This window comes from Etheostoma cragini, chromosome 2 (genome assembly GCF_013103735.1).
Source record: "Etheostoma cragini isolate CJK2018 chromosome 2, CSU_Ecrag_1.0, whole genome shotgun sequence".
In the NCBI taxonomy this organism is placed as follows: domain Eukaryota; kingdom Metazoa; phylum Chordata; class Actinopteri; order Perciformes; family Percidae; genus Etheostoma; species Etheostoma cragini.
The window spans coordinates 12,474,580-12,498,435 of NC_048408.1; the positions used below are offsets into that span (position 1 = coordinate 12,474,580).

General features: G+C 41.8%; 1 protein-coding gene across 5 annotated transcripts in view; it reads right to left on the reverse strand.

Annotated features, from left to right (window-relative positions):
• Positions 1-23,856, reverse strand: part of cntln (centlein, centrosomal protein) — an 86,064-nt gene that overhangs the window by 34,645 nt on the left and 27,563 nt on the right. For all 5 annotated transcript variants that reach the window (XR_004659509.1, XR_004659508.1, XM_034893088.1 and 2 more), the window contains exons 11-16: positions 20,544-20,663; positions 17,741-17,862; positions 13,650-13,766; positions 7,017-7,117; positions 4,272-4,369; positions 2,500-3,029 (exon numbers count right to left, since the gene is read on the reverse strand). Coding sequence is in view for 3 of the 5 variants with exons in the window: in XM_034893088.1 (XP_034748979.1) it covers positions 2,500-3,029; positions 4,272-4,369; positions 7,017-7,117; positions 13,650-13,766; positions 17,741-17,862; positions 20,544-20,663 (1,088 nt within the window). In the remaining 2 variants the exon portion in view is untranslated. The remainder of the gene's footprint in view (positions 1-2,499; positions 3,030-4,271; positions 4,370-7,016; positions 7,118-13,649; positions 13,767-17,740; positions 17,863-20,543; positions 20,664-23,856) is intronic.

A 23,856-nucleotide genomic window follows, 5' to 3' on the forward strand; every position in this document is an offset into this window, starting at 1 on the left:
CCAATTTCTGAGCTGGAAGTGTAAATGTGGGTGTAAATTAAGTGAAACGCTGAAATGTTTGGTGCTGATGGTGAATGCATCAACATGTATGAGAGCGGCTGTGGCCTTCATTAGCCCTCTGTGTGTGACAGACGTGTGTAAGAGGCACGCCTGAGCGGAGCCAAGCAAAGTTGCATCTGATGGACACACGGTAAGGGCTTCCTGGGACACACACAGACACACCCACCCACACACACACACACACAGAGGTTTATTGACAATGACCTTTGACGTGAAGGTGAAAGCCAGTGACATTTACGCTGGCGGGTCTATTAAGGTGGGGCCTGGGTGAAGCTGCGGAGGTAAAAGACCACAGAGACGGCATCTAACTGGAACATGACACCGCTGGGAGCTAGTTAGGGTTAAACCCGGTCTGGATGGGGCACAAGGACTGGCTTAGGATCACTAATCACAACTACTAAAACCAGGGTTACATGCATTTGATGAAAAATGCAATCTGCTTCATGCTGGGCAGACTGCTGAACAAGTCTGACTTGAATATACTTGAATACGTGAGTACAATTAATCCCACTATTAATTTGAAAGTATTTTTCTACTAATTATGCATTACACACAGATTCAAAATGTATGTATGTAGGTGTAAATACTAAAGTTAGCATTACAGTTAGATTTGGAAACTGTCTACAGTGAAAATTAAGCCAATCGAACAACAAGAGCCTGGGTAACTGCAAACACAGGTCTATCAAAGTTAAAGATGCTGTGCTGGCATGTTACTTCAGGGCAGAGGTTGTGTTTTATACATTAACATGAACACGTCTGTGGATACAGGTTGGATCTCTAACAACTGACCAAGACACTTTATGTTGGTGTATCCTTTCCTTATAATAATAATAATAATAATAATAAAAATAATAATAGTACAATCCAATACGATTCAGAAGGATATTCCTCATGCCCTTCTGCTCTCATTCTGTTCTGCTCTCTAAGAAAACTGCTGATCACCTCAAAATGGTCAGCTGCCTTTAGAAGCTCAAAACTTGAGAGAGGGAGCCAGAGGCAGTGCCAAAAAAAAAAGTGGGCTGAAAAAACAAAGACTTGTCAGTAGCCTTAACGAGTCTGGCATTTTTATTTGGCACTATTTAGGCCAAACCTCCTTAGGCAGAGAACCTGAATTTCCGGGAACGCTTGCTGAAGAAGACCGCTGCGAGGAGAGAGACGCAGAAGGCTTTACAGTAACAAATCAGTTGACAGGCGCCTTAAATAAGACAACATCTCAGTTTAGACCCCTTCTTCACAAATCCACTTAGATCCACCTCTCAGGTAAAGCGTATATTAGACTGCTGCTTATTAGCCACATGGAGAGGCATTAGGAAAGCTAGGCATAGCTGCACCCAGTCCCTGTTAAATGGCCTCATGTGGATTGAGATGGGGTGGATTACAGCCTGATGAATTAGTTGGTGAAGAGATGGTGAGTTAGTAGAACTGAGCAAAAGAAAGAGAGAGTGGATAGAGAGAGGCATACAGGGAGAGAAAGTGAAGGGAAATAAATATCAGTGATAGCTCTGAGTGTTTGAAATCAAATAATTTCGACCATCACTCAATAAATGTTGGCTCAGTGGCTTTTCTGCATAAAACATACATGAAATAATTACTGTCGATGGTTCTTAATTTAGAGGGTGTTAAACAGCTTGTAGACATCTGGTACTGAGCCGAGTCAGGTCATTCAAAATTTATCTAACTAAATTAAAGCAAGGAGAGGAAAGAGGAGGGAGGGTAAGATGGAAAGGAAGTGTGTTAGTGTGAATGTATGTGTTGGGAGGGGGTTACAGGGGGGGGCTGGAGGAAATAAGAGTAGCACACACACATTTGTGAATTGACATGCCACAAGATAACCCACATGACTAGACACAGGGTGGGGTTAGCTTCCATGCATCTATGGTTGTGTGTGTAAGGGTGAAGGAGGTGGGGGGGTTGGTACATGCAGGGGGATCCTTAGCGCTGTCAAGGGTGGGTAGTGAATATGCAAAGGACCAATAAATTAAATCGAACTGCCAAACTGTCAATTTCTGGGTAGCGTGACTAGTGCATGAAAATGGCATCACTGGAAGGTATTGAGGCTTTGGCGGCCCCCTTATCCCTGGGCTTTTCTGGCATTGGTTCAACTTTGTGTGGAAAAGTGGCTAATTTTGCATGCAAATTTCAGTCAATAAGCTCCAAGCAAGGCGTCCCAAGATATTTCAAAGGATCTGACAGTAGATTCCCCCTCCTCTCTCCTTCTCTCTATCATTCTTGCTTGCATTCTTCTTTTGGCTGCTGAATACCAACTAGACAGAAGATGGAATTCAATCACCCATTTGCTTACGCTTTGCATATGCACGTTGTCCCCTCGATGCTGCGTAGGCCCCCAACAATTCAACCAGCCCACCCGCTCCACTCCAACCACCTAAAAATAATGAGGAGGGAGGCTATGAGAATAAGTGCATGTGTGTGTATCATTACCTATCTACGCTCATGTCCTCCCACTCGTCCTTAGTGGGACTGGGGCTGCGGCCTTGCCAGCTGATGGCTTGATTGGGGCTGATTGTTCGATGGCTGTGCTGGTGTAGTGGACCTCTGAGGCTTGTTGTTTTGAATTTGACCTTCCAACTAATGTTGCTAGCAGCCCCGCTTGCTCGCACTGGTGCTGCTGCACGGTTCCTATGGAAGTCCCTAGCTGCTCTGATGATCCCTAGCTCCTGTCTCAGTTTCAGCAACTGATGATGAAGCTTGGTCGCCTCTTTCTGAGAGGAAGCCAGCCGACCTTCTAAAGCCATGATCTCGCTGCGATGCCGCTCCCCCTGGGCCAGGGCCTGGGTTTGGGATGCCTCTTCACGGACAGCTTCCTGGGTTCGCAGATGATCCAGGGAGGCTTGGAGTCTGCGGCAGTTGTGGGCCAAGTCTTCCTTGGCCTGAAGTAGCTGCTCTTTCTCTTCCCTCAAACTCTCTGTCTCCTCCTCCAGGGACACCATCCTTCGCTCCAGCTGTTCAATCTGAAGGAATCAGATATATAAGGCCTCAGTGATACAACACAGTTAGTTTTTCCCCTTGCACATCTGTAGTTTTTACCATAAATACTTAGACCTCTAAATATGCTGCTTTTGCAATGCTAGTGAAAACAACAACATGCCAAGTTGGAGTTCAGCCTGTTGTTGTTCTACAGCATATGTTATCAGTGAACATTTCTATTAGAATAGACAATCCCTGATTTGACCTGTGTGTGGTAGCATGCACACAGTGGTTTGCCTCCCTAGATATTTTCTCAAAGTTGTATGTGTAAATGCATTTATGCTGTGTATGGCTGAACCAATGAGTGGAGCAACACCCCCCTTGCCAGGCTATGGACATCTGACGGGAACCCCCTTACCCAGATCACCCTCACCAACCAGGAGCACTTAGTCTATTTGTTAGATCTTTGATGGAGACTGTTTAAGAGAACAGGGCATGCCTGCTGGATTTGTGCCTCCAGGCGATTTCTTTCCCTTTTATTTGGTTCTCACTCTGCCTGCTGGTGAAGCCTGGTACCTTTCAAACAAAATTAGATTGCCATCCCCATTCTTGATGATTCACTGCCATGAAAGCAACATTTAAAGTCAGGGGTTTAAGAAGCAAGCGTGCACAAATATGTGCAACCAACTAACAGCTTTGTTATATATATAAAAATAAAAATAAAATTATATATTACCATAATTTACTGGGATAACTTAATACAGTGTTTTCTACTCCACCCCCTACAGTTACTATTTGTGGTAAATCTGAATGGAAGGGTGTAGCATTGGCCAAGGAAGAACTCAATCATTGTTTAAAGCGGATCCCGATCACGGGGCAGATATACAAATAATTTCTCACTTTTGTTAACATTGCAAGATAGGGCATATGTGCTGCGTTCACGTGGTGTCAGAATAATCAGGAACATGATTTCCTGACTGGAAAACTTCACACTGGATTAACATTGTGAGACAGGGCACAAAGGTCTGCGCTCTCTCTCTCTCTCTCTCTGAGTGCTTTTCTAGTTTGTAGAATGTTTTAAACTGCGAAAAAAAAACAACTTCCAAGCTGACACTTGACTTGGAAATGACTACATGACCAATTCTCCAAAGAGTTAGAACACTTTTGAATCATTCTTAAAAGAGGAAAAACACATTTTCTGAGAGGCATTGTGTGTAGTCGTGGCTCTGTCGGGTTTCTTTTATTGCCAATGACAAAGAACACTTAGTGACGGCATAGTACTGTACCTTTTTAAATGACTGTTCCATTCGCTCTGAAGAAACAGAAAGCTTTTTTGGAGTGCTGCTTTTGACCTGGCGCTCCTTTGGCACTTTGCGAAGCAATTCTGCAAAGGGGAACAAAGCTCCTTATTGTGACATGATGTGTCACACTCAGGCTGCTCAATCAATAGAATGATAATAAAGACACATTAAATGGTAAAAAGTACATTAAATCAATTAGCCTTTCTAAGGTCTAATTTCCTTCCTACGGTCCAGTTTCTTTATTCTCTTTATTCTTCTTTTGTCAACCAAATCGGAAAGAACGCAGAATCACTGATGCTGTTTTCAGAGGGACTTCAACATTCTCAAACTGCTAAAACCCAACTCCTGTTTCTTAAATCTTATCAAATAGCCCCTTTCCCTCCTGATTAACAGAAAAGTGTTTTATTCAGTAGTCCACACAGGAATAAAAAAAAACATAGTTCAAAAGCAAACACTGGGACATGTAATGTGCAACCTCTCTCTAGGGATCTTAAACAAATGAAGAGAAGTGCTTGACTCCCTCGTGAACACACAGCCCCAGGCCTCACTGCTTTGTAGTCCACTATGTTTCCCCAATGGACAACTAATCTCTGCAGACCAACATGCTTCTTTATTCTGAAAACTTCAGTAGTGGCCTTGGCAAACATATGATTTAGTCTTTATGATAACAACCGAATGCATGCAGGAGTCAAAGTGCTTGGGGATTTGATTCAACCAAGGCGCCAAGCCTCAGCGTCACGGTTTGACATACAGTATATACCTGCAAACGTAGCAATATGTCCTCTGCTCACCTAGATGCAAAGGGCAACACAAAATACAAAGCCTTCTGCCTTTCATGCTCTCCTGTTAAGCATTTATGACAGGACGACCAAAATAATGTTTTACAATAAGCCTGGATGATTAAGTATTCAGGGCCTTGACTTTTAGGTCAGTTGACCTTATGGGGTGTGAGTTGGATAAAAAGGCCATAGAAGGGAGAGTAATAAAGCGTGAGGGTTATGTTGGGAGGAGCTGCTGCTCCATTGCTTTACATTTGACGCTTTGCCCAGGGAAGTTTGTTACTTTGAATTAGCCTGCTCTTTTGTCTTCCCAGCATGTCACATTCAATCAGACAGAGCACCAAATAGGACAGAAGGGCTGCCTTGTTCGCTGGGTACATAACCAGGTTGGGAGACAATTATCCAGCTCCAGTGCTGGTGGCTTGGGAGTTGGTACCTCAGCACTACCTTGATAAGAAGACGTGGTGACTCCCTAGTCACCCACAGTTTGAGGAGGTCCTGGCATTGCAGCATACATTAACGTCCCCTCCACGTCTCCTCATGGGCTGCTGCACAAAGGCTCTGTTCCTTTCATCTGCTGCCTTTTGTTAGTCTGATCCCAGCGTGAGCGTTTCAACACTCCATACCTTTTATTGGGTTACAGAGGTTCTTTGGGGGCAAATGTTGTGACCACTCACAATGTTTTCTTAATAATGTGGGTTTTACTTTCTTCTGACCCCTAAACATACTGGTTTTAGTCCAGATGTAAACATTCCAAACAATGATGATAGATCAAGATAATACATCCCAATTTCAAGAACAAAATAACTAACATAATTGGTATTTTTGAATTCACATTGTACGGTAAGCTTATCTTCTCCAAAATCACAATATGCAACTATATAAACCTAAAAACCTATTTTGAAACAATGTTTAAGTGAGTTTTATATTTTAAAAACAGTGATTTTAGCAAAATAATGCACAGTAAGTAAAAAACAGAAGTGCTTTATGTTCTAAAGATATAATATATTCAACGGATGTGTTTTTGAAGCTTGGTATGGTACTCCCAAGAATGCATTTTTATAGAGAGAGAATACCACTGTAACATTATTGGTACTACAATAAAAACAGCGGTACCGGGGAGCGCATTGTGTAAAGCCACTCTCTGCAGTTGTTTTTTGTTAAGGTTTTTTTTAGTTTTTTTTACTTGATGGAAACTGGAAAGTAATTTTTTTGCTCAAAAGACAAGAAAGCAGATAGACAAGCACATGTGTAACATTTATATTTAGTCATTGTTTGTCTGACAAGTTGTAAAACTAAGTATGTCCTTTCAAAAGAGCTTATTTCCTAGTACTAGACAGTCAATAGGATTTTGATTACTGCCATCCTTTAAATCACATGCTTCCTTTAAATCTCTAATAGACACCATCATTGGTTGTGAAGAAAATGAAAGTGATCAAGGACAGATTTGTTATTGAACTAGTTAATTGAGGCTAGCAGTTGAGGTGGTCATTGTCTGACGAAAGGTTGCAGATTACATTAAATGCGATGGGCTTTTTAACATTGGGAATGATATATGCAGACAAGATGAACACTACTTGATCTCTCAATCAACTTGCGAGGAGCTGATCAAGTCTTAATTGAGTTGTTGTATTAATTCCACTGGGAGTTGTCTAATTAATTCTGCTCACTAATACACATGGCCCAGAGGTAAAAGGATGGCTTGCAGGTGCGGTCATGTTAGACAAGCATCCTATTCCACCATTATTAAGTGGTCCTTGCAGTTTTTTTTGTCTTTTTTGTTTTTTTATCTTGGCATCGTAGAAAACAATTCAATAAATGAATGCAAGGATGAATAAAAATTCAATTTACGCAAATTATTTCTACACCAATAGACAGTAAAAATGAAATTGAAAAAAATGTGGTTTTAAAGATTCATGTTTAAAAATATATGAAGAAAAAAATTGTTTACCTTGGTGTTCACTAGCAAGACACATATGGAGCTCCTTCACTGTGGCCCGGTCCATAGCAGCCTGGACTCGCAGCATGTCCAACTCCTCTTCTACGCCGGCTCTGCAGTCACACACATAATTAACTGAAATAAATATGAAACCACTACCAACCCAATCTCCTCAAATACTAAAGTCTGGATTCCACTGTGGACTCCACTGTAGAAACTTTTTCACATTTTAACTGGAATCTTCTTCACTGCCTTTCTCTTTATAACTGAAAGACGAGATGGTTAAGAAATCAACTAATTAAAATGCTTTTAAATTTATCTCAATCAAAGTGACAAGCAACATGAAACGCCAAGGTAGGAAAGTACAGTTTGCGTGTGTGTGTGTGTGTGTGTGTGTGTGTGTATCATAACAGACAAACAGACTGGAAAGTGTGCCCAATTACCTCTCTGCAATTAGCTTGATTCCTGCTAAAGGCTAATTATGTGGAGCCATGCTCGGAGCTTAGCACTTTCAAGTTATTATTAGGACCCCAACTGAAGTCTACTGAGGATACACACAAGCCCACGGAGACAACCACACCTGAAACACACACCTAATTCCCCTCCCTTCTGCTCCACAGAGTCAGAGAGAAACCCTAGAAACAAGCTCCTGCTACTGGTGGCATTCTTCCCTCAGTTAACCTCATTACAAAAGTAGGTCTTCCTTCTAAATGACTTTTTAAGGCATGCAGCGAGTGCAGCATGCACAATACTCTCTGAAATCTTTGAGGATAAACAGGGCATTTGTGGCTAAGGTGAACTATGATGACCGTAATGGCAATTAACTCAAAATAGACACCTGTTTTAACCAATCTAATTTTACTAGCTCAACCAAGATATTTTTCCTTACATTTACCAAGAAAATGACTGGGGAAAAGTTATTGCCATAGCACAGGGAAAGAAAGTAATTAGCTTTTTAGCCCACATAGTCTAGTAGAGGCCTAGTCTAATGGCTGACCGCAGCTTAAATATGTACACAATCGGCCATACCTTAGGGGGGTGGGAAAGCAGATGGATATGTGTCGCTCCTCTATAGATTTTCCTCTATAAATGAACTCAAGTCGATGAGGCACCAGCACTGCCTTATGTGTCCGGGCTGTTAATGGGACAAATGAGCTGAAATATGTAGTGTGTGAAAGGAGCCTCTTTCATCTCATGTTTCTCTTTTATGCATTTCGGGTGCTGATGGTATTGACGCTAAAGCAAAATTCATATGCAAAACATTCAATTTTGTTAAAGGATGAGCATACTTTCTTGGATGGAGAAAGGATTAGATTGCAGATGGAGTTCATTGGTCAGGGGTCTCCAGTTTCACAGCATAACATTCGGGAGATGGAAGACTATTGCAACCTTATTCAGTAACATTCAGTGGTTGCAGTGTGTGCACCAGTCCACCATAGATAGCGAATTAGCAGAGCTAGGGATTTTACAAAAGCCACAACACTAATTTGATTTGTTATCTTCACTATTTGCCAAGATTATTTAGTAAAAATAAATTTATATATATCCTGTATATATATAGTATGCCATTTTGTTACATTTGCTTTAGTTTTGTTACGTTACATGATTTAAGTCACAATGTTACAAACAAATGTTTTGTTTGTGTCAATTTGGAATTACAGCGTCTGTCAATCCTTTTGGTTAATGTAAATACAACCACATCTTTCTACAGTGTGTACAGCTTTTTCTCTTTTTCTTAAGAGTTTTGAAACTACAGTTTAAATTGGGACTGCACAAACCGTTTCCATGAGCGGCTTGCTCCAATCTCCCCTTACAGTTGCACTTTGCTTCCTTGTTTGAGAACATCATTTGATAAACAGTTGCTTACTATTTTCAGCCTATTCAGGTCCTGATGATAGGAAAAGAGTAGCTTTGAGAATTCAAAAGGATGTTTAGGCCACACTGTAGTAGTATTGAGCTACCTCAAGTAGCTATGTTTCAGATCTGCATCACATTATAGCCGCCTCCACCCAAAACCAATTCTTTTCCTACGTTAGACTACCTTCAGTAACATGCGATCTGAAATGAAACCATGTTCTCCTATCATAACCTTTTTATCACAGAGGACAGGTTCTCTACAGCCAAACCTGCTTTTGAGTATTTTTCTTTTTTTAATCTGAAGGATAAATTAAATTTTCAATTCCCTCTCAACTTGCCGCTACACCTCAGGTAAGAACAACACTCAGCAGGCATAAAGGTTTTGAGGCAGAAACCAAACTAAAGGCACCAGATCAGGTGTTATGTTTGGTAATGATGTGGTCTGAAATGTAAGTTTGTGTCTCACGCCGCTCTTTTGGCCCCTTTTTTGAAAACATTTGTCTCTCTCGTGCAGCGGTAGAACTTCAGCCCTAAGCTATCCACTCCATGTCATTTGATCTTGACTCAACCGGGGTTGCACCTAACACAGCTTAGAGCACAAACTGCCAGCCTCCATCCACAAGGGTGTACAACACAACATCATCTGTAGCCATTGTGCTTTAACATGCCAGCTTCCTCCTCGGCACATAAAAATACACAGGAACAGCAGGGAATAGGGTGAGATAGTGATAAAAAAAACCTCTGGCCTTTTTATCACTGGGGAAAAGATCTTGTTTTTGTGGGGGGGGGGGGGGGAATATTTCCCTATGGTTAAACTCAGGCTAGAGGGCTGTTCATTCATGGCGGGAGTTTTTGTGGACAAACCACTGTTGTCAGCAAAAATGGTGACTGGTGGAGTTGGTAAATGGCTCGGTGCTGTATTTTAGCTCTGGGCGATGCAGCGGCAGCTGTTACAACAACGAGTCTTTAAGAGTTACCGTAGGTTCTGCAGCCACAGGCCACTGATGTGAGAGGTGAATGGGGATTCATGTAATGAAACAACATAGCATGTCCACAATATTCCATGTAAAAGAGGCTTGTTCATGCTGCTAGGTATCCTGATATGAATTAAAACAATATCATAGTGGTGTATTTATCAAACATGATGAATAAGTATATACAGCTACCAGAATCAATGACTATTTGAATATGAGAGGAGATAGGCACACTACATTCTCCCTTCTTTACGTTTGAATTCTATTTCAGAGGGTGGGTTCTTTAAAATAATAGTTTTTGTTGCTCTAATTTGATCTTGTTATGGGATTAAGTAAGACTTGATGGTGTGCTGAAGCTTGCATTATAATTATGAACCAAGTGTAAAGCAAGTTTTCTTTACACAATAATTAATTTACCAAATAATTAATGAAGGAAAAACCTTAGTTGTCGGATTTTAAAACATGGATAAAACATTCTGTTTGGTTGTGTGTGTGTGTGTGTGTGTGTGTGTGTGTGTGTGAGAAAATGTGTCCCTCCTCTAACTAAGCCCTGGTCCGAGGAGCAAAAGACTCTCATTACTTCTAATACCTCTTAGCAAATCAAGATGAAACGAAAAGAAATAGAGGAATCTGAGGAACATCGGGGTAAACTTTATTAAACTTAATTAGTGTCAACGTCGCTTATTGGGGAGGTTCACATCCATAATGGTCACTCTCTACAGAGGAGCTTTCACTGCTGCAGCAGATGCAAATGATCTCAAAGGCTTTTTCCCCAGTAATCGCTAACTAATTTATGCTTTGATGTCGTCGGAGTATAGCATCTTAAGTGTGAGGGTGCACTGCATGCGTTTATTCTGTTTATTTAGGCCTAAATAATCCCTGCCTCTTTTTTACCAACAGACCTTTAACAACAATTAACAAGCACGGACATGGAGTGCCGCAGACAGAAGCATAATGAGGCATATAAAATGATCCTACTAGCTTCTTGCAAACCATCTACCATAACCTGAAGGAAATCTCAATCAAAAATCATCCTTGGTGTCAACTAGTTTATTTGTTTGTGCCTTTTGCCTTAAAAGCACTCCAGTGAGCATCTGTGAGAGACTGTAAACTGGTTAAATGTTGAGAGGTGGGTCTTCATGTCAGAATCTGTCAGTGCATAATCACATGACTATACAGTATAAGAAGAAGCTATTTTTCTTCTAGGATTATTTGCGGACTAAATGATGAAAGAAACAGGGCAGTCCCATACTATTAAGAAAGGTTGAAATCATGAGATGGCTAGCATCAAAACATTAAATGTTTTAGACAAATTTAACTTGGTCATTACATTTCTTACCACGATAATTTCAGAGTTTGCCATGGATACCTTAAATTCTTATCAACAGCTTTTAAAGTGACAGAAATAGACCAAAAGATGCATGAAAGTAGTGGCCTTGTCGTGCATGTCTTCTTCAAAAGTACTGACCGAATAATATGCATCTCTTCACAATGTATAGAGACACTAACCCACACCACTGCACACAAGAAGCCATCCTGCTAATAGCTTGCTACAATTTTTGTGAAAAAGGTTGTCAAAGAATAAGCAATTTGTTGCTTACTGCATCATTATGCAAGTCACTCTGATGAGCCATGGGGAGCCAGTAAATCAGCTTACAAACAGACCTGTTTTACCGTATTGCTCACCCTCTTACTCAAGTGCAGAGATTAGAGGCTTCATAACCTTTTCTTAACACTGTAGGGACCCACTGTGCAGGACTTATCCCAGCAATATTCATTCTGGGAAACGGTCATTTGGGCCTCAAGACGGTCTTTACAAGTGCTGTATCTAGAGGAGGTGATAGGAAGCATCTGTGCACAAAATCATGACAATAAGGGAGCGCGAATGAGTTTAAACAGAGACTCTCCTCTAAAGCCGGCCGCTTGGCATTCAAAGCTTTATAAGGGGAATTTTTTGATGGCCCTAAATTCTTTAGCTTCCAGGAGTTAATTACCCATTAGTAGATCATTGCTAACACTTATCTAGCATAACCTTCACAAGCACAATCATTATAACACGGTCAATGGAACAACAAGCTGCAACTGCTTTCCCCAACAGTTTCCTGGGAGTTATGATTTCACAAACTGTTGTTGTTGTTGCACTATGATGGACGCACTTTTGCCTTTTCTCTTGCCTCTCAACAGAAATATGCATTGCTGAGAAGAAAAGCTGTTTGGTTAAGCTGGCTTTGTCCATAGGCCAAACAACCTTATCTGTTCCTGTTTCTTCCGACAACAGGTACGGAAGAAAGCAAGGACTGAAAGAGAGATGGGCAGTATGTTTTCGCTTATTTCAACAAACTGAGCTGTGAGCAGATGCGTTCCCTGGAACGGAGAGTTTTTCTGAAGTTTAAAGATCCCAGCCAAGTTTACTTTGCACAAGCCACCCGGTTAAGGAGGGGCTCGGGGGGCGGGAATGGAGGAGATGAGGTTGAGCTGGTCAGGGGCACATGAAGGGGATCAACACTAACCCCGGAGGACAGGCCGGTTACACAGCTAGGAAAGAGGCCAGCCGCTATCCATCCCTAGTGGTTTCCCTCGCAGGTCAGTTCCAAGGACCCTGCGTATTCTCTGTAGTCTGCCCCCCCCCCATCCCCAGACCAGCCAGTGCTCAACCCTTCTCAGCTCTAGTTGTGGCCGGGCAGGCAAGCGGATGGACATCCCTTAACAGGCAGCATCGGCAGCACTAGGGCTGCTAGCCTGTAATTAGCTCGGACAGCTCAGGCTTGGAGAGAGGCAGCCGGGCTATATCATAATGAGCTCAGCTGGGATTAGGAGGACAGGGCTGGGGGTGAGCAGAGGGGAAAGCAGTGGAGGGGGTGGGGGGCAAGTACTAGAATTCTGGCCTCGGCCTACTGCAGCATCATAGAGGACCAGAGGGAGGCAACTGGGAAGACAAGTAGGAAGAGGGGAAGAGAAGGGTACAGAGGCATAGGATAGAGGAGGGAAGAGGTGAGGAGAGGTGAAGGCTAGGGGAGATTGGGGAGAGGTAGACTGTGGCTTTAGGCCAAGCTTTGAGTAGCATCATAGAGGGTCAGTGTTAGTGGTACGGTTACAAGGGCTTTCTTTAGATCAAACAAGACAATGGCTGTGCTACACAGAGACAGACTTTTAAAAAAAGACAGGAGGAAAGAAAGAGAGAAGGAAAAACTAAGTAACAAGAAATTCAATGAAAAGCACCTCCTGCAGAAAAGTCATTCTTTAATAAAATACCAAACTCAAAGTCAAGATTTGAGCGAATCACACTACTACAGCTAACTGACTATAAGTATGTATTGAGTATCTTATTGACACTCACTTAATAACACCAGCAACAGGACTACAGTTTGGCATAAATGTTCCATTAAAAACGCAATTATTTCACAAAGACACAGCCAGGGAGTCTGATAATGTGATTTTACTTCCTGCACTTTTATGTGTGAATATTCGGGCAGCCAATTTTACAAATGAGCACAGAGTCTAATGATCTTGCTTTGGCCCCTGCTGGTTGTTAATGATGTGGAGGGCTAGGTGGATGCTGTGAAGTTGGGAAGGGCACACTCGAATTTTAACACCCACAAACAAGAAGGGACAGTTGGAGTGCACGTCAGTATGTGTGTACAAGTGAGAGTGAGAGTGTGTGTGAAAGAGAGAGAGAGAGAGAGAGAGAGAGAGAGAGAGAGAGAGAGAGAGAGAAAGATAGGGTTTTAAATTGAATGTGTGTATGCACACTCAAACGTCCAGTGCTGATATTATCTATGATTCAGCCAGGCAACTTCTACAGCAGGGGACTTACTTTTCAATGGAGAGTTTCCTGGTGAGGTTTTTCAAGTAGGCCAGCTCATTCCAAACTGCATCACTGTTCTCTTGTCTTAGCTGCCATGGTTCTGCACGCTGCATCCTTCCACCTGGCCTGGGAACACAGATGCGCACACGCAAATGAATGAATGAATGAATGAATGAATGAATAAATTAATTAATTACTTAATGAATTGTGAATTGTTATCTTCAATATTTGCCAAGATTATTTAGTAAAAATACATGTATATATATTAATGTACACAACAGTGATGAAAGGTTTACTGGCATACAGCTAAGGTAGCCATAAGGTAGCCATCCACAGATACAGATAAGCTTAAGGATTTACTGTGCCACATTTATTATTAAAACGTGAATAAATATATGACTATGCTAACAATTTTTATTTTAAAAGATTAGTATTGTATGCACCATAAAAACTTATATGTATAGACATTGGGCCACCCTACATGTGATTGTAGATACAGTTTATTATGCCACTAAATTGTATACAATATATGTTCCCTGCTCCATCTCTCTTTCAGCTAGGGGGTCCTTTGCCTAAAAAACATTGAAGACCCCCGACATAAACCAAATATACTAACAAGGGAAAATGGCTGGTACTGTACATTATCTTGCTGCTTCTGGCCAATTCACATGGGGAAACAAGGCCCCAAGGTCTTACTCTGTTTTTGTTTTTCAGCCATCTTTAGCAGTATTCAAATGAGTAGCCTTGACTTTGACATTTCAGTGGCAAATCATGTACACACGTATGCATGTTTGTTAAAGCCCTGGGCACTGCCCGTGTGGCAGGGCGCTGGACCATTCCCTGTGTGCCATGCAAATATAAATAATGGCAAAAATACACTCTCAAACGAGGTCATTTAAATGTCTACACCTCACTTATGAATACTTAATGACACTTTGTGCTCAGTGGCTGCACCCACCATTGAACCTCCCTTTTAACACACACACACACACACACACACACACACACACACACACACACACACACACACACACACACACACACACACACACACACACACACACACACACACACACACACACACACACACACACACACACAGTCATTACTGCCCCCAACTGCATCCCTGCACACACCCAACTCATCAATCAGTCTCAGCCCAACACCTTCAATTCCAACAAGCCTTTTATTTGCAAACTAAAACAGCTTTGAGTGAGAAATCCACAGATTGAGAAAGTAGCAGATGAGAATACTGTTTTTGTCAAACATACACACACACACACACACACACACACACACACAATCACTGAGGAAATGGATCGGGAGGGTCACTGGTATTGCAAAGGGCTCCTTTTCCCGTGGTCATTATTGGCGGTGTAGACACAGCCACACTACGCTAATACTACTTAAACCCTGGTGCCTGGGAGTTGAAGGCAATTGAGGAACAGCAAATGTTTTCATTTAATACTGCTAATGCCCCTGTGAGCAATTTGGAGTCCTTGAACATCTCTGTAGGGTAGGTGTGTGTGAGTGTATATGTATGTTATCTGTGGTCTTGGGTTAGTTTCCCGGTGCTAAACTACTTAACGGATAATCTTACTGTATAGTCACAGATATTGATACAAATTTCTTCATTCTACAGGAAGCATACCGTGAATTCAGCCTGAGCTATCTCATCACTGTCTGGAGCCTGTAAAAGTACATGATTTTACCCATAGCTCTGTTTTAATTCTTTCTGTGTGTGATTTTTAGGTGTGCAGTATATCAACTGCATTCCTTAAGAAAGGTGTATGAAGCTTTATTAAGTCATGGTAAAGCATTATACATTTTAATTTTTTTACAGTGGGCCTAAAAGCTGTTGAACATGGAGCCATGAGAGAGCTATCTTCTTCAGGCCTCAGTGCTTCCTTCCCGATGGTATCCTAGTTTCCATTATTAAGCAGGAGAAAATAGAGAGAACTTTTCCACGCTGCTGCGGCTAATTGCTCTGATTCAGGGGGAATCTGTTTATGGGCGCAACTTTGATCAGAGTACGGATGCTTTAATAACCTTTAATTTTATTTGCTCAACCCCATCATCCCCAGTCTGATTAAAAAACTTTTTCCCTTCTCTAATATAAATAAGAAGTTGACTTTTCCCCCCTCTCCTTCATGCCATTTTGGGAAAAATATGGTGGTAATGGTGAATGGCAGGGTGGCTTCACTGGGACTGGCCAACTGGGCACCACCTGCATGCTGATGAGCAAATGGATCCTTCTTCTGCTTTTTGATTGGCTGGTGGCTATTATGGGTGGGACTGGTTATCACACACACTAGTGACGTCACTCAGCAGCTGGCTGTACAGCAACCAATTGTCTAAATTAATACATTATTCTACCGAGGTGAAGATTGATATGAGGGAAATTAAAATCTGGAACCTATAGAAAAACTTATGTTAGCGTTCAATAGTAAGTTTTACCCGATATTTATTGTGTTTATATAAAAGTATTTGTAAGTACAGGCATACTGTATGTGTGTGGCAGGTAAAGGGCAGTGAGGGACACACACAACGTCTTATCTTTTTGTCCTGCACACAAAAGGGGAACAAAAACGACCCCCTGCTTTTTCCAAAAAGCCAACAACACAGCATGGAAGCTACAGGGAAATCCCTAACAAGCTCGAAATGCAATGAGACTCGACGCCTATCCCCACTGACTTGTTAGGGTTTTGATTTCCAGGCACTAATGGGAGTATTTAAGTCATTTTCTATTGTCTCTCATTCAGGCTGGCATTACCCCAGTGGGTTTAAAAGCTATTTAAGGATGGGGCTTAATGCCAAATGAATGCCAGGATCATAACATTGAGTGACTGGCTGATGCCATGGAGGGCTCTGACTGAAAAGGGCAAAGCTGCCTATTGCATCAATTTTATGTCAAATCAGTTCTGAAATACAAATATACTGACACCGGATAGTATAAACGTATTATTATGGATTTGTAGGTCTTCTTAGCTCTTTACTCTTAACTAGAGCCCTGTATCATACAAACATATGTGTACAAGTTTTCTTCTAACAAAGGCAGTCTTTGATGAAAGTACATTATTTCACCACACAGAGCATTTCCTTGATAACTTGTTATAATGTAAAACAACGGCACAAGTGGTGTTGACTCTGAGAGCTCTATCTCTCCACATCACTCTGTCTTTGTTCCCACTGTCTCAGACACATGCTGTTGAGCCGCGCTGAGCTGACATGAGCCGAGTCGAGCCTAGCGCTGAACACGCTCTCTCACTCACTCCACTTTCACACGGGCTCACATTGCACTGCTGTTTTCTTTAATTAACCCAGAGAGAAAACAGCCGACAGAGTCAACACTTTGCTCCCGCGCGACCACCAAACATATGTACCTTTAGTCACATTTCAAACTGGACTCAATGATGCTGTTGGAGAAAAGAAACAGAGACAGAAAAAGTGGGAACAAGCTGGGCGAGACAATGGAGAAAAACGACCCTTATACAAATGACATTTTCAAGCACATTTTTTTCAGCGTTGTGTAAAAATCCTGTGGTGTATGGTGAAGATAATAGGTTGAAGCAGGAAATGAACGTCTCCCCTCCTCCACAGGCCTTCTCAAACACCTTACACCCTCCAGGACCAGACACCTCCAGCTCTCACATCCTAATGAACACCGAGGGAGAAGAGACGCAAAAGCACACACACACACTCTTGGCACAAAACGGCCCAAATTGACTGGGCTGACCTCAGAGCTTTTCAAAAGGCAGTGGAAGGAATTTCTACCACTTTCCCAAATCCAACACTGAGGTCTTGTCAGACAACATGTGGAAAGCAATGAGTCCCTAAGACGATTTGTGAGTGGTTTCAGAGGGTAGTTGCATTTCACAAGGGCTTTTAACATAAGACAAGGTGACTTATGTGCTTAGAAACGTCTCTTGCTGCCTGCTGCTGGAAGTTATCCAAGTTACTTTGTGTATGCAGAGATCCTCAGTGTTTAAGGAGTCTGATGTTTGTACACCAACACTTCCTGTACAGTAATTATTTTGTCACATATTCACACTGTGTTGTGTGACACAAATTTGTTACTTAACATTCAACCGTGTACCTACATGCCATTTGATTTCTCCATCCCTTTCAGCTGGTCTCTGACTGTCTTGTAGTTGGTCTGAATCAGACACAGGCGTTCACGACGTTTATCATGTGCACTCCTCAGCTCTTCATTCTCCTCTATCTGTAAGGCACAGTGACAAGATTTCTTTTTTTTTTTCTAAGAGTTGTACATGTCAAATAAAACATAACTTGACTGAAATAGGGAGTCAGTTTAATTTACACTGGCACAGCAGTGTAGCAGGGAAGCTGAGAAAAGCTCCTCACCATCTACATATTTAAACTGGTCTACACCTGAAACCCCTTTACTTGACAGAAACCAGCAATTTCAGATTCTCTTCCCCGTGACAAGAGTTTCAAGAATCTCACTGGACAACTGAGACATCATTTACACGCTGAGTCAATGGGGCCGTAGAGCACGAAGCAGACGGACACAGACACAGACACACAGACACAGACACACACACACACACACACACACACACACACACACACACACACACACAGGAGAAAATCAAATATCACAATATTTTTGACCGGTGGATTTGTTGCTGACACTGTTGTTGACAGCTATTAAAACACTGCAAGATTGGACTTCAGCTTTAAAGAAGGAGTAAGAGAAGCCAACATATAGATTTTTCTTGTCAGGGGCACCCCTCCTCCTCATCACACTGACCTTAACAGCGAGGGCGATGGAGAAAACACTTCCAAAAGACAGGACAAACAGAGGTGGAAAAAGAGCGAAGGAAGAGAGAAAGGCAGCTGATGAAAATAGAGGAAGGAGAAACAGAGGGAACAGAGAAATTACAAAAAGAAGAAAGAGAGAGCAAGGCAAAAGTGAAAGGAAGAGTGCAGGACAGGTTTCTGCTTGAGTGGCTAAGGCCGGGGAGAGTTGTCGAGCGCTTTCTGAAGGGAAGGAGCTTGTTTACTGCTGATATGACACGGCTGCCCTGCAGAGAGGGAAATTTGAGCCCTCAGCCCTGTTATTATTAACAAGGACAAAGAGAACGGAGAGAGCATACAAACATGCAATGGACACACAACAGGTGCACACAGACACACAATGCACATTCCCACTGCCAATGTGACAAGTATGGATTTTTCCTGGTGCGGATTATTCACAGAGGACATCTGCAAGACAGGCCTCCTCAAGCTGCCCCCTACCTCTAATGAAAGGGGCCAGACCAGGGCAGTGTTAACTGGTGGAACTAGGAGCTGGGGGAGGACACAGAAGAGTTAAGACTGACTGATGGGGGGGGGGGCATGTGGCAGGGCATTAGCCACATCATGGCTTCCCAGGCTCCTTAGAGAGCTTCGCCTGGGCAGCAAAGTTCTGGACATCAGGCCACAGACCCTTGCCCACAGATCAATACACCCCCTTACTCAGCCAGCATACACATCTGTGGATGTTCTCAAGCTGAAAAATAATTACAAAGCAACAGCTACTGTTTACTTGAATGTGTGCAGAAGAAAAAAAAAGGCCATTATTATGAGAATTGTTTGTTTGTCTGCTGCTGTTAGTTGCGAAGGTCAAAATGTCAATGGCACAGGCTGGCGTGCCCAATTTATTTGAAAGGCATTCTTTTGGAAAGAATTGGATAGGATCAACTGGAAAACAACAGAGTGGACAGAGTAAAGTATTGTACTGAAAGATGCTGGAGGTTGAGTTCTCAACTGCAGCTGATGCAGTGCATTTTGTTTAATGCCAGATCCAAGCAAAGGACATAACCCCTACATCATGCTCTGAACTAATGCTCTCATTAATGTGGCCACAGACTTGAGTTGCCAATCACGGTTTTTCTGTGCATACCTTTGCTAAAAGCCCCTCAACTGGCAGACACGTAAATGGCACCATTAACTAAGACAGTCATGCGTGTCGTCTGTATCTATATTGAGCATTAACGTCTGACTAGTGATGTAATTCAGACACTTCACATCTGACAAGAAAATGATGCCTAATGTGTTTCTGGAATTGTGTTCAAAGGGAGATGACCTCTGCATAATCACTCACTCACTGGTCAGCATGAAAGATGGAAAGGATAAAGAGAGGTAACAAGGAGGACAGCTTTATAGAAAAGTTAAAATAAAATAAAAGGATTATGGCAATGGAAAATATACTCTGCTGACATAAAATAAAAGAGAGAAAGTAAACTGTTTAGACCTTAAAAGAAACATAGGGGAGAGGTGAACATTAAGTGTTGCAGCGACTGAAGAATAAAGGGAGAAAGACGTCCTAGAGCATGTGAAGGTTAAAAGACCAATAAAGCTGATTCGTTTAAGGGAAAAACTCTGCTGCAACCATTTTTACCAGAGCAGCAGCTCTCCTGCTGCTTCACTGCCCACGCACACTCTATTTGCGTGCGTGCATGCATGCGTGTGTGCATCACTGTGTCACTGTAAGAGAAGGTCATGGAGGAGTAGTGCAATTGAACCCTTTGGAATCTGTGACTCTTACAGAGCTGCAAACCTTTCTCCAACCTAGCAGCTGATAGTAGCAATCATATGTAAGATGGTGGCCAGTGCAAAAACAGCTCAACTATGCCTGTCTACTGCTCCACACAATCAGTTGGACCCCACTATGTCATTGAATGTGTCCAATTCAGCAAACAATACCATTTCAAAGTCAAAGCCACTGACGTGTGGGAAAGCATTGAGGACGTAGAAGACAGAAAGGATGATGGGGGCTGCACAAAACAAACAGCATAAAGTTATTATAAACCATAAAGAAACATTGTGGATAGATTGATTCATGTAAATGAGAAAAGGAGACGATAGTGTGTGCATTTATCTATGTTTGCTAGTTACCTTCAATTGCAGCAGCTTCTCAAGGTCTTGAATCCTCTCTTCTGCCCCTCTTCTCCTCCCGCTACCCAACTCCACAGTGCTGGCTGGGGACAGAGACCTGGATCGCTGCACTGGTGCACCCTGGGACAGGAAAGCAAGGATGCACTGGGGTGAGAACTTGAGCACACTTACAGGCACATACCCGTGCAACAATTAACATCTGTAGAAACACTGAGTGAATGCCAATAATGGAATCATCCATGTTCATTCCATTCCCCTCTCGCCTGGAGTAAAACATGCACATTGTCTTCTTCAGTACACACATATGCACACATAAACAAATATACTACCAGAGGAATAAAGCAAGCAGGCTGGAGCAGCAGTCCGCAGAAGCTGAAGGGAGGAGTTTTTTATTTTATTTTGTGTGCATGTCTGTGTGTTTGGAAGTGGGAGTTGCAAGCTGAGAGCGGCAAAGGTTTCTCCCTGCGACTAGCTAATGAGAATGTTCATTTCCATTTACATTGTTTCTTTGACAATAATGATGTCCCATTAGGGGAGACTAAAGGGGCTATAGATTCCAGAATGTGCTAGGCTTCATTACAAGAGGTGGGCAGGGAGGATGCTCTAATTGCTCTACTAGGGCCCTCCAGGTTACACTTGATAGGACAACTGGAAGAGCCGCCGATTAGGGAGGAATAAGGGGTGGTGCAGTTTGCTAGCCAGCCTCTTCTGTAGAAATAAATAAAGAACTGGAAAAGTGCTGGGGCCTCGCCATAGAAAAGCAGTGGGAACAATATGCTAGTGGAATATGAATATGGGAGGATAGGAGGCCCCATGTGGTGCCAGGCAGGGCTGACCAGATGGCAGGCTAAAATATGCAATGTGACTGACTAAACATACACCAGTCCATGGGCTGAAGTGGTTGAGGAGTGGAGGAGAGGAGGTTTATGATAAGATGGTGGATCAAAAACCCTCCTCCCTTAAAAAATGATGCTTTGTTGTCAATAAAAGTTATAAAACTACTGTTTGGTAGAAACAGCTAGTGCATTTTAATTATACTGGACAAGTGTTCGAACCCTTTGAAATGCTACATTTTTCAATTACACAAACATGTTTTGAGAGCTTACTCAGTAGAGGAAGAGCAACGCATATATTTTTTTACAGTGCAGCCAAACAAACTGTGGGCTGTGAGGATTTAATGCGTGAACTTGGTTTAAACTACAGAAGACAGTGAAGAATGTTGTCTTGCCTGCATCTGTCTATTAAAGGCAGGAGTCTGTCTGGCAAAATTTTCAGTTCAACAGGATGTTGGACCCACATGCACAAAAGAAGAAAAGCCATCACACGCGACACTCTGACGTACGGAAGTAAACATGGAGACCACTGGGTACTATTGTCGATGTGTGTGAATAAACTAGAGCTGCCTCCTGAACAAATTAATGTTTATTAACTGTAAATAAAAGTAATCCACGCACAATACAGGTATATGATTAGATTAGATTAGATAATACTTTATTCATCCCACATCGGGGAAATTTCCTTGTTACAGCAGTATTTTCTACAATAAAAGCAAAACAAAAAAACCCAGTAAACACACAATAAAAACAGGCAAACCACAGCCAACGAGCAGAAGGTAGACTGAAAGTAAAGTAAAGTGGCGTCAGATAAGGGTATTGTAAACTGCGGTTGCCATAGTACAAGAAATAATATTGCAGTGTAAGTAAGTGACTTTAAAATTAAATTAATTATGTAATTAGAGTAGTAAAGCAAAAGTAGGTGACAACAATAGTAATAATATTAATAATAATAATAAAAACAATATAAAGGCCCAGGCAAACAGCGTCTTGCTTTACTTTTCACCCAATTTCTAACTGGGAATGGTGGTATTGGTAGTGGTAGGAGAATTACTTAACACATTATTTTTCCTGAAGTAAAACTATTAGCTATTAATTGCAAAACTATTGAAGTAAAGATCCAGCATTCAAAGGTTTACTTTAAATGAAAGACAGGCATTATAAGCATAATGTATTCAAATTTACTTAAAGTTTGTTTAAGGTGGAGCTTTCAACTCTAATATAATGCTGGATAATTTAATAAATATGAATGCATCATTTTTAATGTCTTATTTTGTGAATAAAATCTGAATCTGCAAGATAGCCAGTAATATTTCTCTGTCAGGTTATTGTAGTAGTATAATGTTAAAAGTACAAGGTAAGTAATGGTATACAGTATTATATTGGGGGAAGTGTATTGGGGGCCTTCTGTAAGTTATTTCGGGGTAGAATAGTTCTAAAGAAAGCTGCAAGCAGCAAAAGAGGAGGCCAAGCAATCAGCCCTGTCCGAACAGGCACGTTTTGATTAGGCAATGCACTCATTTTTGTAAAAACCATGTATGCAATGGCATTTGTCTGCTGCATCACATCAACGGCATATCATTTTTCCTAAAATTCCTAGTGCATGGGTATGCAATTTGAATCCTGCACAAGAGAGGAAAATTACATTTGGCATTAAGGCAATTATTGCTGTAATGTCAAAAAAAAAGAAATTCAGTCCAAAATATTAAGGATTGTAAAGATAATAAGTACATATTTTCACTTGACATGTTAATCCTTATTCATCATTATATTTGTAAAATCTTTTGTCTGTGACAAGAATGTCCAAGTATGCATATGTGTTTGGGAATGCGCCATACGATTACAGTTGACTCCAGTGACCTGGTGGGACCGGTTCTGCTATCAATCCTTCATGGGTGCCAACCATGTGTTCTAACTCAGCCTTTATGACTCTATGCAACTAATTAGCAGATTGATCTGCATATTCCTGACGAGTGGCAGGCCAACTGGCTTAGCCTGTATGTCCATCGGGGAAACTGAGAGGCCAAAAGGGGAATTCAACTCAACAAAAAGCCTTAAAAGTAAAAATGACTAACTATAATGTAAAACTTATTTTGGATGATTTCTAAATAGGTTTTCAGGTACATTTTGGGGAGGGATTATTCACCAACGAGCTGAATTTCCCATTATTAGTGTTTTTTTGTATGTAGATTTCAGAGGAGAGTGTTTTGTACAGGGGAAATAACATGGCGACACTGACAAATTACCAAGTTTTGCTGCAGAAGTTCTCTCTCTCTCTCTTCACTTAGACTCTATCTTGTGACATTGTTGTAAATGTTCCACAAGACAGGCCTGAAAGATAAAAAGCAGAGAACACAAAGCAAAGAAAGATGTGCCCACTGTCTACCTCAGCTCGGCAGCTGGTTGACAGCCATGACCTGACCTGTACATCGCACCCTGTAATGGCTCTGCAAACACAAGAGTGCAACGCAGATGGACGG